This window comes from Brienomyrus brachyistius, chromosome 6 (genome assembly GCF_023856365.1).
Source record: "Brienomyrus brachyistius isolate T26 chromosome 6, BBRACH_0.4, whole genome shotgun sequence".
In the NCBI taxonomy this organism is placed as follows: domain Eukaryota; kingdom Metazoa; phylum Chordata; class Actinopteri; order Osteoglossiformes; family Mormyridae; genus Brienomyrus; species Brienomyrus brachyistius.
Window position 1 is genome coordinate 19928629 of NC_064538.1, and position 12087 is coordinate 19940715.

The window sequence follows — 12087 nt, forward strand, 5'->3', positions numbered from 1 at the left end:
ATGAAATCCCTCTGCCGACATACATACATATAATTGACACTTCATGATACTGAGGTACGCACTGCCCCTGTCCAGTTTTATCCATGGAATTTTTCTTAGGTTTGGAGCCCAGGCGAAGCATCATAGCTGTAGTTTATTTAAAAACTCAATGGTTATAGATAATTGTCTTGTAGTTGTATTACCCAGTGTTACTGTATCAGGTTCCGACTGTATATGGCCTGCTTCTGCATCCACATATTCTGTTGGAACAGAACCAATACACTGCTGGTTGAGTACCAGGGGTGGTTGCAGGTCACATTCTGAGGAGTAGAGATGTGCAGTTATTTCAATCTTTTTTTTTTTTTTTTTTAACAGCTGTGAAGCAGTTTAAAGAGGCGGTGGATTCGCCGTTGAGTAAGATCTCCAACAATAATGGTAAGATGAGCTTCTCTTCCTTGGGCAAGGGTAGGTTGTGTGGGGGGGGGGGGAGGGGGTGGCTCAGGGCGAACGCAGGGTTACCACTGTGAGGACCAGGCGTGATCTTCAGCCTGATTTGTGTATGGGAAGTGTCCCCAGTCTTCCAGTGGGTGGTAACATCCCCAGGCTGGGTGTAACATAATGCAGTTGACATGCTAGAAGAAAACGGAAAGTTACCATATGATCACTTATGTTCGTGTTTATGGTATGAGGCACTCTGGGGAGGAGCGTCGACCTGCCATCAGCATGACTGAAATGAACCGTAGACGCAGTGAAATAAAGCAAAGGCACGACGACGAACTGCTTTGCGACACTGCACGGATCCAAACTTTTTGCTCCCCTCCGACATAGGATCTGTTTTATGTCTAATTTATTTTTAGCCTCATTGCTTCTATGCTCTGAGCTGGATTCTCTCTTGATATAATTTTTCCAAAAAAACCCGTCCCCACTGCTTTCCCGGCTAATTGAATTGACCTTATTGAAGCTACCAAGGGGAAGTACAATTATAACACTTCTTTTTTTCCTAAGGTGTCAATCTGAACCTGGGGTTCATGTTGGCACATTCACTCAAGATTGAATAAATAAACCTTAAATCAGGTGTGCTTAGACTTCAGGGCCCTCCCCCACCTTACTTGGGAGAACGTTTTGAAACCGGAGTCTGCCTGTTATGAATAAAACAGGACTATAGACACCAGACACCATCTGCAGAATCTTAGTTGTGAATTTCATTAGTGAAAGACACATACCTGTGTTTTCATCTCCTGCAACACTGAGATTGCATGGGGAGTCTGTTTAATTGGTTGCTTGACTCCCCTATTAGTTGCCGTTGTTCAAACGGCTGGGTGGCTCTGGTTGTTCTGGATGGGCCTGAGAGATCACTGCGCGCCCTGAAATGGGTCCCTTATTTTATTATGGAACTAGACTTGCTGTCATGGGCCTGGATTCCTCAAGGGTCGCGCTTGTGCTAGTTTTAATTTGAGCTCATCCCTGTGGCTTCCTTGGTCCCATTAATAGCAAAAATCTTTTGCTCATTCATTTCATTGGCTGAATGTACTGGTGCAGGAATATTAGAGCTTTTCAAGCACGATTTATCAGATTTTTTTTTCCTCCCAAATTCCAAATTAATATCAGTAATTATTGGTTGTAGAAATACCTGCATACGCACAGCTCTCACAGAAATGAGTCCAAGCCATTTAGCCTAATGGTGGAGTCATTGGCATCTCACGCTCTGGTTCCAGGGTCAGATCTGATATTGGGCCGTACCAACCAGAAGTGTAGGGGAAACACTGTGTCCTGTAACCTTAATCACTCACAGCAGTTCACTGACACTCCTCAGCTGGACAGGTGTTACATGGGAGCAGCTCTGGGCTCTTTATCTTTCCTTCTCCTTTGGAGGTGTCACTGATGAGGGGCTGGGGGGGGGGGTCAAGCAATTGTGTTATCGATTCATCACGTGATGCTGGGAGAAAAAGGTGTCTTGAGATTTTATCCCCCTACCCTCCACTTCTGCCCCTGTTCTGCCATGTGATTGGCCAACGGCTTTAAAAGGCTCACGGACCGACAAAAACAAATCTAGCTTTTAAAAAAAAAAAAAAAAAATATTGCACGTATCTGCTAGTCAAAAATAAGCCCATTTAAAGCAAAGGGTAGTCAGAAATCTGAAGAAAACTTTTCAGCTTAAGCAGATGGCCGCCCGGTCTCAGTTGGGTAATCTAGGGTTAAAAATACCTTCTTCGAATGTTGCAGCTGCAGTTACCACTCCCCCCCCCCCTTATGTGGAAGAGTTAGTGGGTTAGCTGGCCAATGTTCAGATTGTTTTACGTTTTTTTTGGTCCCCACCATCCTAAAAATGGTATCTCCCATCTCTTCTTCGACAACCGGGTAGATGCTAAACCGTCGGCTATGTCAGACACACTCAGTCGGAGCAAGGATAAAAGCAGCGAAGACACTACAGGTAAAAAAGGAAAAGAGAACTTAACTCTTCACTCCTGCATTCTTTACTGCTTTGTGTGTCTTGCTGTTTCGTTTCTTGCTATAAGAGAACAGAGTGAATTTAGCAAACTGATTTCCTTTTTGTGAGTCTGATCTTCCGCGGTAGTGTACTACATACACTCACATTACGAATCTTTTTCAATACTTCTTTCCTAAAAGTAGTAAGATGAGATATGAGATGCGTGTATAGTGATTATTTATTATTATTATTATTATCATCATCATTATTACTAGGTTCGTAGTTTCTTGTATATCTTCCTTCCCTTTTCTTCTTACAGACGACCAAATGGAAAACCAAGAGCTGAATGAATCTCTGAGTCAGGTCACTCTTGTTAAAGGTAACACCCATTTTCCTTGGTTTAAATAATATACAAAAGACGTGAGGGCATGTGAGGGCATCTGGCCAGCGCTAATGGGGACAGCTGGACCTTCACCCAGCATGCTGCGAGCCGGGCTTCAGTGCTGGGTCTGAAGAGGCTATATATGGCTGGGGCAGCCTCTTGGTGGAACTCGGGTCAAAAATAAATAAATCGAGAACCGAGCCGGAAAGTGCCGGCACACTTTTATATGCTTAATTTGATAGGCACTGGCCAGCATCACGCAGGGATTACATTCTGGCGTGAATAGCAGCATGTTGACTGTGATGCTGCATTATTTTTTTCATAGTGATTAGTTGTTGGTGCATTTGCACATTAGTTGGATGTACACACCTGACCGGTTGGCTCCAGTATTATTTCTGAGTGTGGTAGAATCAAAGGCTGAAATCGTGCAGGGAGAATGGGCCTTATTGGGAGAACTTTGTGAAACTCAACCTAAGGGAACTGAACTGAGCCCCTGTGTGTGTGTGGGACGCCGCAGCTGGTATAAGCGTATGGGGTTCCTATCAGCGTGTGCTTAAAGTAAACTGTCATTCTGGTATGTGATCGGTGGCATGTGCTGTAAGCCTGCTGGCTTCCTCAGCTTTTACTTGTAAATGCCTGGAAGGAATCACTGGGCTACTCATCAGAAGATTACAGGCAGCCCATTTTGATGGCGTGCTTTGCACAGTTTCAGAATATATACATCGTCTCATTTTAAAGGACCACTTTGTCAGCCTGCCCTCAATTCATCTCTTCCTTTGTCCTCATGGAAAGACAGAAGTTAGAAATGAAGGACAAAATTCCTGACTTTACTGTTGAAAGTTGACCTGATGATTAACTGCGTCCATTCTGTATTTATCCATCTGTTAAATAAAGGTGATGAGGTCATTTTTCGAACAACTTTAATAGCTAAAACTACTAGCTAGAACAACCCAAAATAATGAAATTTTAGAGTTCCCTCCTCAGGAAATGTCTTGTAAGTTTTGTATTGGCTGCTGTTTGCTAGTCTGATTTCCATAACATTTAATGGACTTAAGTTTGCTGTTTTAGCAATGTTTCCAGGACTTGGTGACATCACAATGGAGAGATTTTTGTCTGGTAATGCTAGCGCCAGTTCCCTCCTGTGCCGCCGCATTTTCTCGACTGGCTCCAGCTGTCTGGTGGTCATTGCCAGAGGCCAGTGCTGACTGTTGAGGTCATTTTCTTTTTCTATCGATAGATAACGTTTGAACTGAGAACTTAGGGGAAAAGGTGGGGCAACAACCTCTGCTGTCAGTCATCAGACAGGCCCACAGAGGGTGAGGTCATGGGTCCTCCTGTGTTTTTCCACACGTGGTTTTTCCTCTGGCTAGATCGCTTCTCTCGGCAAAGGCTCCACCTCTAAGATGAAAGCTCCGACCCAGATTTTGAAAATAGCAATTTTCCCATGGTTTCAGATTCTTATGTGACATTCCAGAATTTTAAAGTGAAAAGGACTAAGATTTAATATATTAAAAAAAAACACCGTCTGTCTTTAAAACACTGGTCTGAATGAAAATAAATTCACTAAATGCTCAAATGTGGTGTTGTATTCGTGACAGGGGTTCATTTGCTGTAGAAACTTGGATCTGCTGACTGAGCACAGTAACGCCCATAGCTGATGGCGTTTGGATATTCCTCACATTGGGTTCTTTGAAAGAGTCTGTGTCACGTTAGCTAGCTGGCCCTTCTGCGTAGCAGTTTTTTGCAGAGTAACTTGGCAACGTGAGCCAGCTGGGTTTCAGTTTTTCCAGCAGTGTCACCTGGAGCCACATCTCCAAAGCCAGGGCTGCCCATAGAGGGGAGGAAAGGGCACAATTTTCAGGGGCCCAGACACTAGAGGGAGCCCATGAGAAATGCTGCGGTCAACGATTTTTAGTTTCTAAATGAATTGATATCATTGCAATAAACCAGTAAAATGTTTTTAAACAAGCGGGGGGGCTTTCATTCGGTAGAATTATCCAGGGGCCCAGCCATGTCGTTGTGTGGCCCCCTGTGTGGCAGCAGAGCAGGACCGGCCCGGTGTGGTGTCAGGGTCACTTTCAGCTCTCCTATTAGCTGCCGTTTGGTCACGGATCAGTGTTGTCAGTTAAAGGGGAAATGCAGGATCATGGCAAGAAGCTGAATTTACGTCTGGGGGGAAAAAACAAGGAATGTGTCTTCAAAAAGTTTTTTTTTTTTTTTTTTTTTTTTTTTTTTTTTGAACTTTGAGAAAAATTTCTAGATTGTTTCTACTTTGAGATCTTAATTGAATAGGTTTCATCTCCGGGGAAATTACCTTTTCCCATTTTAATTAAATTTGGTTTATTGGGAGAATCTGGGACAAAGAGACTACATAAATCAGTTTCAAGATGTCTAGCATTATTTAGTTAGAAATGGTAAGTGGACATATAGCACCCAGCTGACTTGGTCCCTATCTGCCTGTGTGCTTCCTATATGGGCTTTGTATAATTAAATTAAGGAGCACTCGTCTGAGGGTTACTGGTACTTTTGTAGTTTTATTAGTCGGTATCTACCCCTTGGACTACAACAAGGTCCGCCAGTTACAGATTTGTCATGCGTTTGCAGACACTGAACAGGAGCCCACCAACGCAGCGGAGGTCATCCATAATCTGCAGGGGGAGCTGTTGGTGGCCCAGGAGCTCGCTAACACCAGCCAGCAGAAATGCATGGAACTGCAAGGTAGAATCCTGTCACGGCTGTTACCCTATTTCAGACGTGGGAGCCTATGGAGTGTGTGGCTTCTGACCGGGCTGGTTATTCGCAGAAGCCGCCTTGACAGAGTATGTTGTGTTACAGCCGCGCTGGAGCAGGAGAGAAAGACCAGCCGACAGCAGATGGACGATTCTGCTAAGCAGATACAGTATCTGCAGGGTGAGTGATACAGACAGAAGCACTTCAAACATGAGCATCTGCTAATCAAACAAAACACTGAAGATCCTAGTAGCACGACTGCATGTGCAGTGCGGTCCTTCACCGCAATCTGCAGCCTACAGCCAACCTTTGAGTCCTTGCTAGCTTTCCTGCTAACATTTTAAGCCTGGGGTGCAGACACAGAGTGACAATTTTGGGGGTTGTGGGTATGCCATAGGATGTACTGTGAACTTTTTTAGTTGGACATTTTCTTTGGGTTGGATAAAGTGGTGCGATTTGAATATCACTTTACATTATAATGAAAAACTATATTTGTGAGGTAATTGGTGTTACCAAAAACCATTCAGAATAAGATGTTCCATTGTCATTTATGCCATGCAAATGAAGAGATGCTTTGAGAGGACAGCATACTGTCGATTACTTAACTATTGTCATTGTATTGGACTACATGCAAAATTAAAGGTGCACGACTGAGCACAACTGAATGATTGTTAGGCTATAGGTTAATAATAATAATAATAATAATAATAATAATAATATATTCAGGACCAGGCAAATTGCAGGCCACAAAATGAAGCCTCTCTGCTGTGTGCGCAACAGCTCAGCTGCAGAAGCTGCAGACAGCGATGGAGGATCTGCAGGAGCAGAAGGAGAGTGCCATCTCGGATGCCCGGGAGGAGCTGTGCGCTGCCCAGGAGGAGGCGCTGACGCTGCGGCGGGCTGTGCAGACTGCCGCCGCCGAGCGTGACCGCGAGATTGGCGCCATACAGGGTAACCTGGGCGCTGTCACCGCTGAGCTGGACAAGTGGCGGCAGGCGGCGGCCACATACGAAATGGAGATCGGCTCCCTGCAGACCAGCCTGCAGCGGCAGAGCCGGCAGTGTGAGAGGGCCGTCGAGCTGCAAGGTAACACCCCCCCCAGCACACTGCGGGGCGTTTGCCGGAGGTCCTACCCATCGTACATGTGTCTTTCTATATAGGCCAATCAAACTAGATTTTACAGCACGAGACGGATATTATTGGGGAGTGGTGTGTGACTCAGTGGGTTAGAGTCCTGTGGCTGTGCTGGGGAGGTTGCTGGTTTAAATCCTGGGGTCAGCAGAATAATCACATTACTGGGCCCTTGATCAAGGCCCTTAACCTCCCATAATGCTCTAGGGCCATTGGATGAATAGCTGACCCAACACTACTGTACAAATGCAAAAACCAGCATAAACCAGCAAGAAATTAATTTAAGGCTGAAAATGGGGTCTTGTATATGGTATATCTCAAAGGAGACCAACGTAGAATACTCAAAAGCCTACAGAATTGCTGTATGCATGCAAATGTAAAATAGGGCATCAGTAAATTGAATATATTTCATTAAACAAATTAATGTCATTAAACTATGACTTGCTAACTGTGCTGTGTTAATCTGTGGGGTGGACTGTTACACATCTCTTGAAGCATGAAACAGGATTTGACAGTGGCTGTGAGTGTTAACTTCTTTCTGCGGTGCCCCCTGCAGGTGAGCTGGAGAAATTGCAGGCAGAATGCAGAAACCTGAAGCGGGAGTGCATGGAACTGCGCTCTGAGAAGGAGATTCTCCTGAAGAGGCTGCAGGACCTGGAGAAGGAGCTGGCCAGGTGAGTCTTCAAATTCTGGACGAATGAGCAGCCCCCCCCCCAGCTCTGTGCAGTACAAACTGAGAAATGGGGGGGCCAACCTTATTAGCTGATTATACTTTGAATCGGTGAGTGACAGGGGAGGGAGCATTTGGGGGCCAATCAGCTATCAGCTGGGACCAGTGCCCCAGTTGCTCCACCCCTGTATACGCCCTTGCCGAGGAAGCCAGTTTATAATGCAGTACAGTTTAACACCTCTTGCAATTATGTGAAGTAAATGTATGGGCTTTTCATAGACGTATGTAATGCCTCTTCACTACTTTGCTTGAAACACATTTATTGCTTCTGACATCGCTGACCCCCAGATCTCAGGAGAAGACCGCCACCCTGAGCAGCAGCCTGGAGGACCTAGAGAAGAGCCGAGGGGAGCTGGAGAGCTCCCTGGGCTCGCTGGAGGAGCAGCATCAAAACAGCACAGCCAAACTGCAGGCACAGCTGGCCCAGGCGCAGAGCAGAACTAAGGACCTGCAGAAGGAGGTGCGTCTCTGTGCCACATGCCTGTGCTGCATTCCTGCATGACGTGCAGCCTGACCTCGCTCCGTTCTGTCTCCCGCAGTACGAGGAGATCCAGGCGCAGCTTTCAGGCCTGCAAGAGCGCTTCGACCAGACGGAGCTGGAAAAGCAGTCAATCAGTGACGAGCTGCAGCAGTGCAAGGTCGACCTGAAGCTGCAGCAGGAGAAGGGCAGCAGTGTAAGTGGCCTGTAGAGACCCACAACAGCACCTGCTCCTATTGTGTCATACTGTGCGGCTCTGCAGAGATCGAATTCACTATCAAGACCCGCGACTGCATTCAGTCCTGTCCCCCATGTAGTGTCTCACTCCTTGGAGTCTGTTCTCAAACAGTCCAGTTTCAGTAATTTCTTTTAAAGCTTTATTAGAATGTTACCATTGCAATTGAACATCGTAAATTCCTGAGCTTTAATGAGAGCAACAGCAGAACTTTATCAAGTACTAATAAGACAAGTGTGGTTTCTCTGTTAGTAAATTGTATATTGGAGCTTTCAGTGACAGGTAAGGGCTAGCAAATAGTTTTGTTCCTTTTAATAAATATATGCCCTTATGTACATCTTGGTTACAAATGTAATGGTGGCTGAGCAATGCTTTGCAATATTTTTTGTCATCTATAGGATTTTCTTTACAGCCAGTGCTCTTAAGATATTTATATGACCTTAATTTTACATCGTTCTTAAAAAAAAAAAAAAAAAAAAAACATTCGGGGGAAAAAATATTCTTGAGTTTTTGACACATCATGACCAATTTCCCTTGAATGCTCTAAAACAACCCATTCCTTGACACTCACAGTCCACATTCTTGCCTCGTCCCAGCACCCAGCCAATCAAGGACCCCAAATACCTGTACAGGTGTGTTGGGAGCCGGGAGGGAGCAAAAATGTAGATTGTCTGGAGGCCCCCTGAGGACTGGGTGGAGAAACGCTGCCCATTAAACCCCAAAAGACAATAACAACCAAGAAGCACATCTACACTAAAAGTGGAGAATGATTGTTGATGTATGAGTGTGCTAGGAGGACTACATTCAATTGTACTCAATGTGTTGGCCAAGCTTCTGTAAGCGCTGTGTAACTCTCTGATCTCTGTGCAAATTTCTCTGGTCACCCTGTCCTGGCTTCCATGCCACCATGTCTGCAGTCTTCCCACTAACCATTCCTCCCACTAGCATGTCAAGAAGGCAGCCCCATCTCCCTTTTGATGATGGTACCACAGCTAAAATGAAGACCTTATTATAAATATCGTACAGAACTCATGCGTAGTGCAAGGTAACAAGCTGTAAAAAATCCTCCACTCATCATGTCTCCTTTATATGTAGCTTCTCTGTGTTGCGTGTTGCTGCAGTGTCCAGTGATTTTTATTTTGTACATGTTGTGAATATCTGATGAACTGATCACATGCCCCCATGGCTCGTAGGAGTTTTACTTGCGCAAAAATGTTCTGAGGGGAGAATAAAAAAATAATTGGTTCAGAGAGAAAATCAGATTGTAGAGGAAGTGGGTCCAAGCAACTAGAGGCAGTCAACCAATCATAAGTCTTGGCCCCGCCTCCTCTGGTTACCTAGACCCGCCTCCTCTGTACTCTGGTTATCTCTCTGAACCAATCATTTTTCATTCTGCCCTTAGAACATTTTTGTGTAAGTAAAACTCCCATGAGCTCCCCCATGCCGATCCCCCATGGTTCTCTCCTCTTGTTTAAATCTAGGCCACATTGACGAGCTCATTAGAATGATTCTTGTGATGTCCCTTCCCTCCTGTAGCCTCCCCTATTGCAGCCTGCCCAAGCCATAGTCACCGGCCTTATCCTGGCTTTGCTGTATTGGTGCTTCGGCCCATTGTGGTAGAAAGGTACATGCCCTCCTCTCCACTCCATGTCCTCCTGCCACCTCGTCCTCCTCTCTTAAGACCAGTGCACGGCAGACATAAAAATCCTTTGCTATGCCTAAAATGCATTTTTTTTTGTAGCTGATCACAACTGGTATGACTATTTTTTTTTTCTTCTACTGACCATCTTACATTTGTCTGTCTTGCTTGAATCATGAATGTCTAATTCCTGATTCTGGGGTGGGAAGGGTTTTTATTCTTTCTTTTATTACACCCGTTTCTTCCCTTCCCAGAAGTGATTGTGGTCTTCTGCTCATTTGATGGTTGGTCTGTAGGTCCTCAGTTTTCTTTATCCCGAATGGGTCCCTTTCCTTGGTTAAAGTCCATACTTTCCCATATTGTGCTACTTTGCCCTTGTGTTGTTGTGACCTTCTGTCTGGGTCCTTTTTGTCTTTTCAGAGAAGCTGGGTGCCCTGGATGTCAGTGGTGGTTCTGATGGTCGCCGTGACTGTGGGAGTGCTCTACCCCAGCCTGGCCAAAAGTTCTGCCTGAGATTGCTACTGTTGCCTCATGTGCTGCCACATCACACTTTCCATCTGATCATGGCCCTTATTCCTGGGTCCCCTGGGTCCAACCCTACCCCCCCACCCCACCCCACCCCCATTGCCTCTTGTTCTGAACTTGCCATTGTTTGAGAATAGAATTGCAAGCTAATTTCTTTATTTATTGCAGGGAAGAGAAAGAAATTAAGAAATTAAAAATTGTGACTAGTATAGTGAAAATACTTTATCAGCAGTTGATTCGATTTATTTTTATATTGACATGGTAGCCTAAACTAGGCTTTCTTTGAGAAGTACCAAACATATCCTTTGTTTGGAAGGTTTTAGATGGAGTCTGGATAAAGTGATTGTAAAGAATTTGATTTTAGGATTCTTTTTTCCCTGGCAGAGTTCCTGTAAATAAATAAACTATGAAGTAAAGATGCAAAACAAGCCTGATCTTTTTTTAAGTATGTTAACAATTGTCTTTTTAAATGGGAAAATCCTATCCAATTTAGGTCATTACAGATGAGCTATTGTTTTATCAGTATTTGAGAAAATGCTAAATCCATGAGGTTAGTGTTAATTTGAGGTGAACATTTTTTAATGCTTGAAGCTCCACTTCTTATTTGTGAATGTGTATGTCTTGTTAAAACTACATGCCAAGGCCAAACAAATTTAACCTTTAATAATCAAATAAATGAAGTATTTATTTGGTACATGTACCATTCATTTAGGAAGAGGATGTCATGCACTTGGTCACACACACTGGATTAGTCTTGAATCAGTTTTTCTGATTGTCAGAAGGTTCATGGAGTGAAATGACAAGTGACCCAGGATGGTTTTTCAAAAGGCTAGGAGACCATTTTAAGGAAACCGCAATCTAATATAACTTTATCGGTGTATTAAAGCTTTGGTTAGATATTTGGCTTCGTTTTCAGAGGTTTGACCTTAACTGTGTTTTATGATATACCCTGTTACTTAATGTTTTTTATGTTTTGCGGGATTATAATGAACACAGCATATTTAGCCTTTCAGCCTTAACCATGTTAAATGATTCATAATTTTATTGCATTTGCATTTCCTATTACACTGAACATGACAAATGGGACATTTATAATACCGAAGTTGGTTTTTCTATTTATTTTAAAGGGAATAGAGTTGGGGTGATAGCTTGTCACGTTAGGACTTGTAACCAGTGCCTCTGCGTTGTTGTCTTAATAAATGATGGCCTGATGGAGCCGCAGAACGGTACAACATTATTCTGTCAAAATTAAAATGATAAACGGACCCTCCTGGACTCTCAGGAGTGAGAGGTACTTAAATGGTATACAATTAACTTTAACCAAAAATTAAATTAAATTAATTCTAAATCTTGGTATTTGCTGAATGGTTAACATTAGCAGGCTATTCCTATGCAACAGTCCACAGAGAACGAAATTTCAGTAAAACTAAAAGCTTGGCAAATCGAAACCTTAAATCTGACATGCCCGACATCACTAGCTTGATAGACTGTGTCCATTGGCCAAGCAGCCGTGGACAAGCCTAATATTGCCTAATAATGCAAACCGTCAACTTGACTTTTGTAAAGCACGTTGACATTGCACAGTAGAGCAGTGGAAAAACATTTCGGGGTGATGAACTAACGTTCATATACATACTTAATTTGATGTCTCTGTAGATATAAACTTGTATGTCGTGAATGTATTTCAACCCAGAAATGAGCTCCCTCATATAATAATGAACTTTGGGTTTGGTAAGAGTCCCTTGAGCTATTAAAATGTCCTCAACTGTCTGGGCAGGGAAAATAACAGGACAGCCTGAGTCAACACAGAGTCTTAGCCTTAGATTGCCT

At 43.9% G+C, this 12087-nt stretch overlaps 1 protein-coding gene across 3 annotated transcripts in view; it reads left to right on the top strand.

Annotated features, from left to right (window-relative positions):
* The window catches only part of LOC125744649 (sarcolemmal membrane-associated protein-like), a 29583-nt gene extending 18898 nt beyond the window's left edge, over window positions 1-10685 (top strand). For 2 of the 3 annotated variants that reach the window (XM_049016689.1, XM_049016691.1), the window contains 10 exons: window positions 355-414; window positions 2342-2410; window positions 2727-2786; window positions 5394-5507; window positions 5625-5699; window positions 6300-6605; window positions 7207-7324; window positions 7669-7840; window positions 7920-8054; window positions 10153-10685. In XM_049016689.1, coding sequence (XP_048872646.1) covers window positions 355-414; window positions 2342-2410; window positions 2727-2786; window positions 5394-5507; window positions 5625-5699; window positions 6300-6605; window positions 7207-7324; window positions 7669-7840; window positions 7920-8054; window positions 10153-10245 — 1202 coding nt within the window. In that variant the 3' untranslated portion in view covers window positions 10246-10685. Of the gene's footprint in view, window positions 1-354; window positions 415-2341; window positions 2411-2726; window positions 2787-5393; window positions 5508-5624; window positions 5700-6299; window positions 6606-7206; window positions 7325-7668; window positions 7841-7919; window positions 8055-9629; window positions 9718-10152 lie in introns of all 3 variants that reach the window. The other variant, XM_049016690.1, reaches the window with a different exon arrangement.
* Window positions 10686-12087: the final 1402 nt, after the last annotated feature.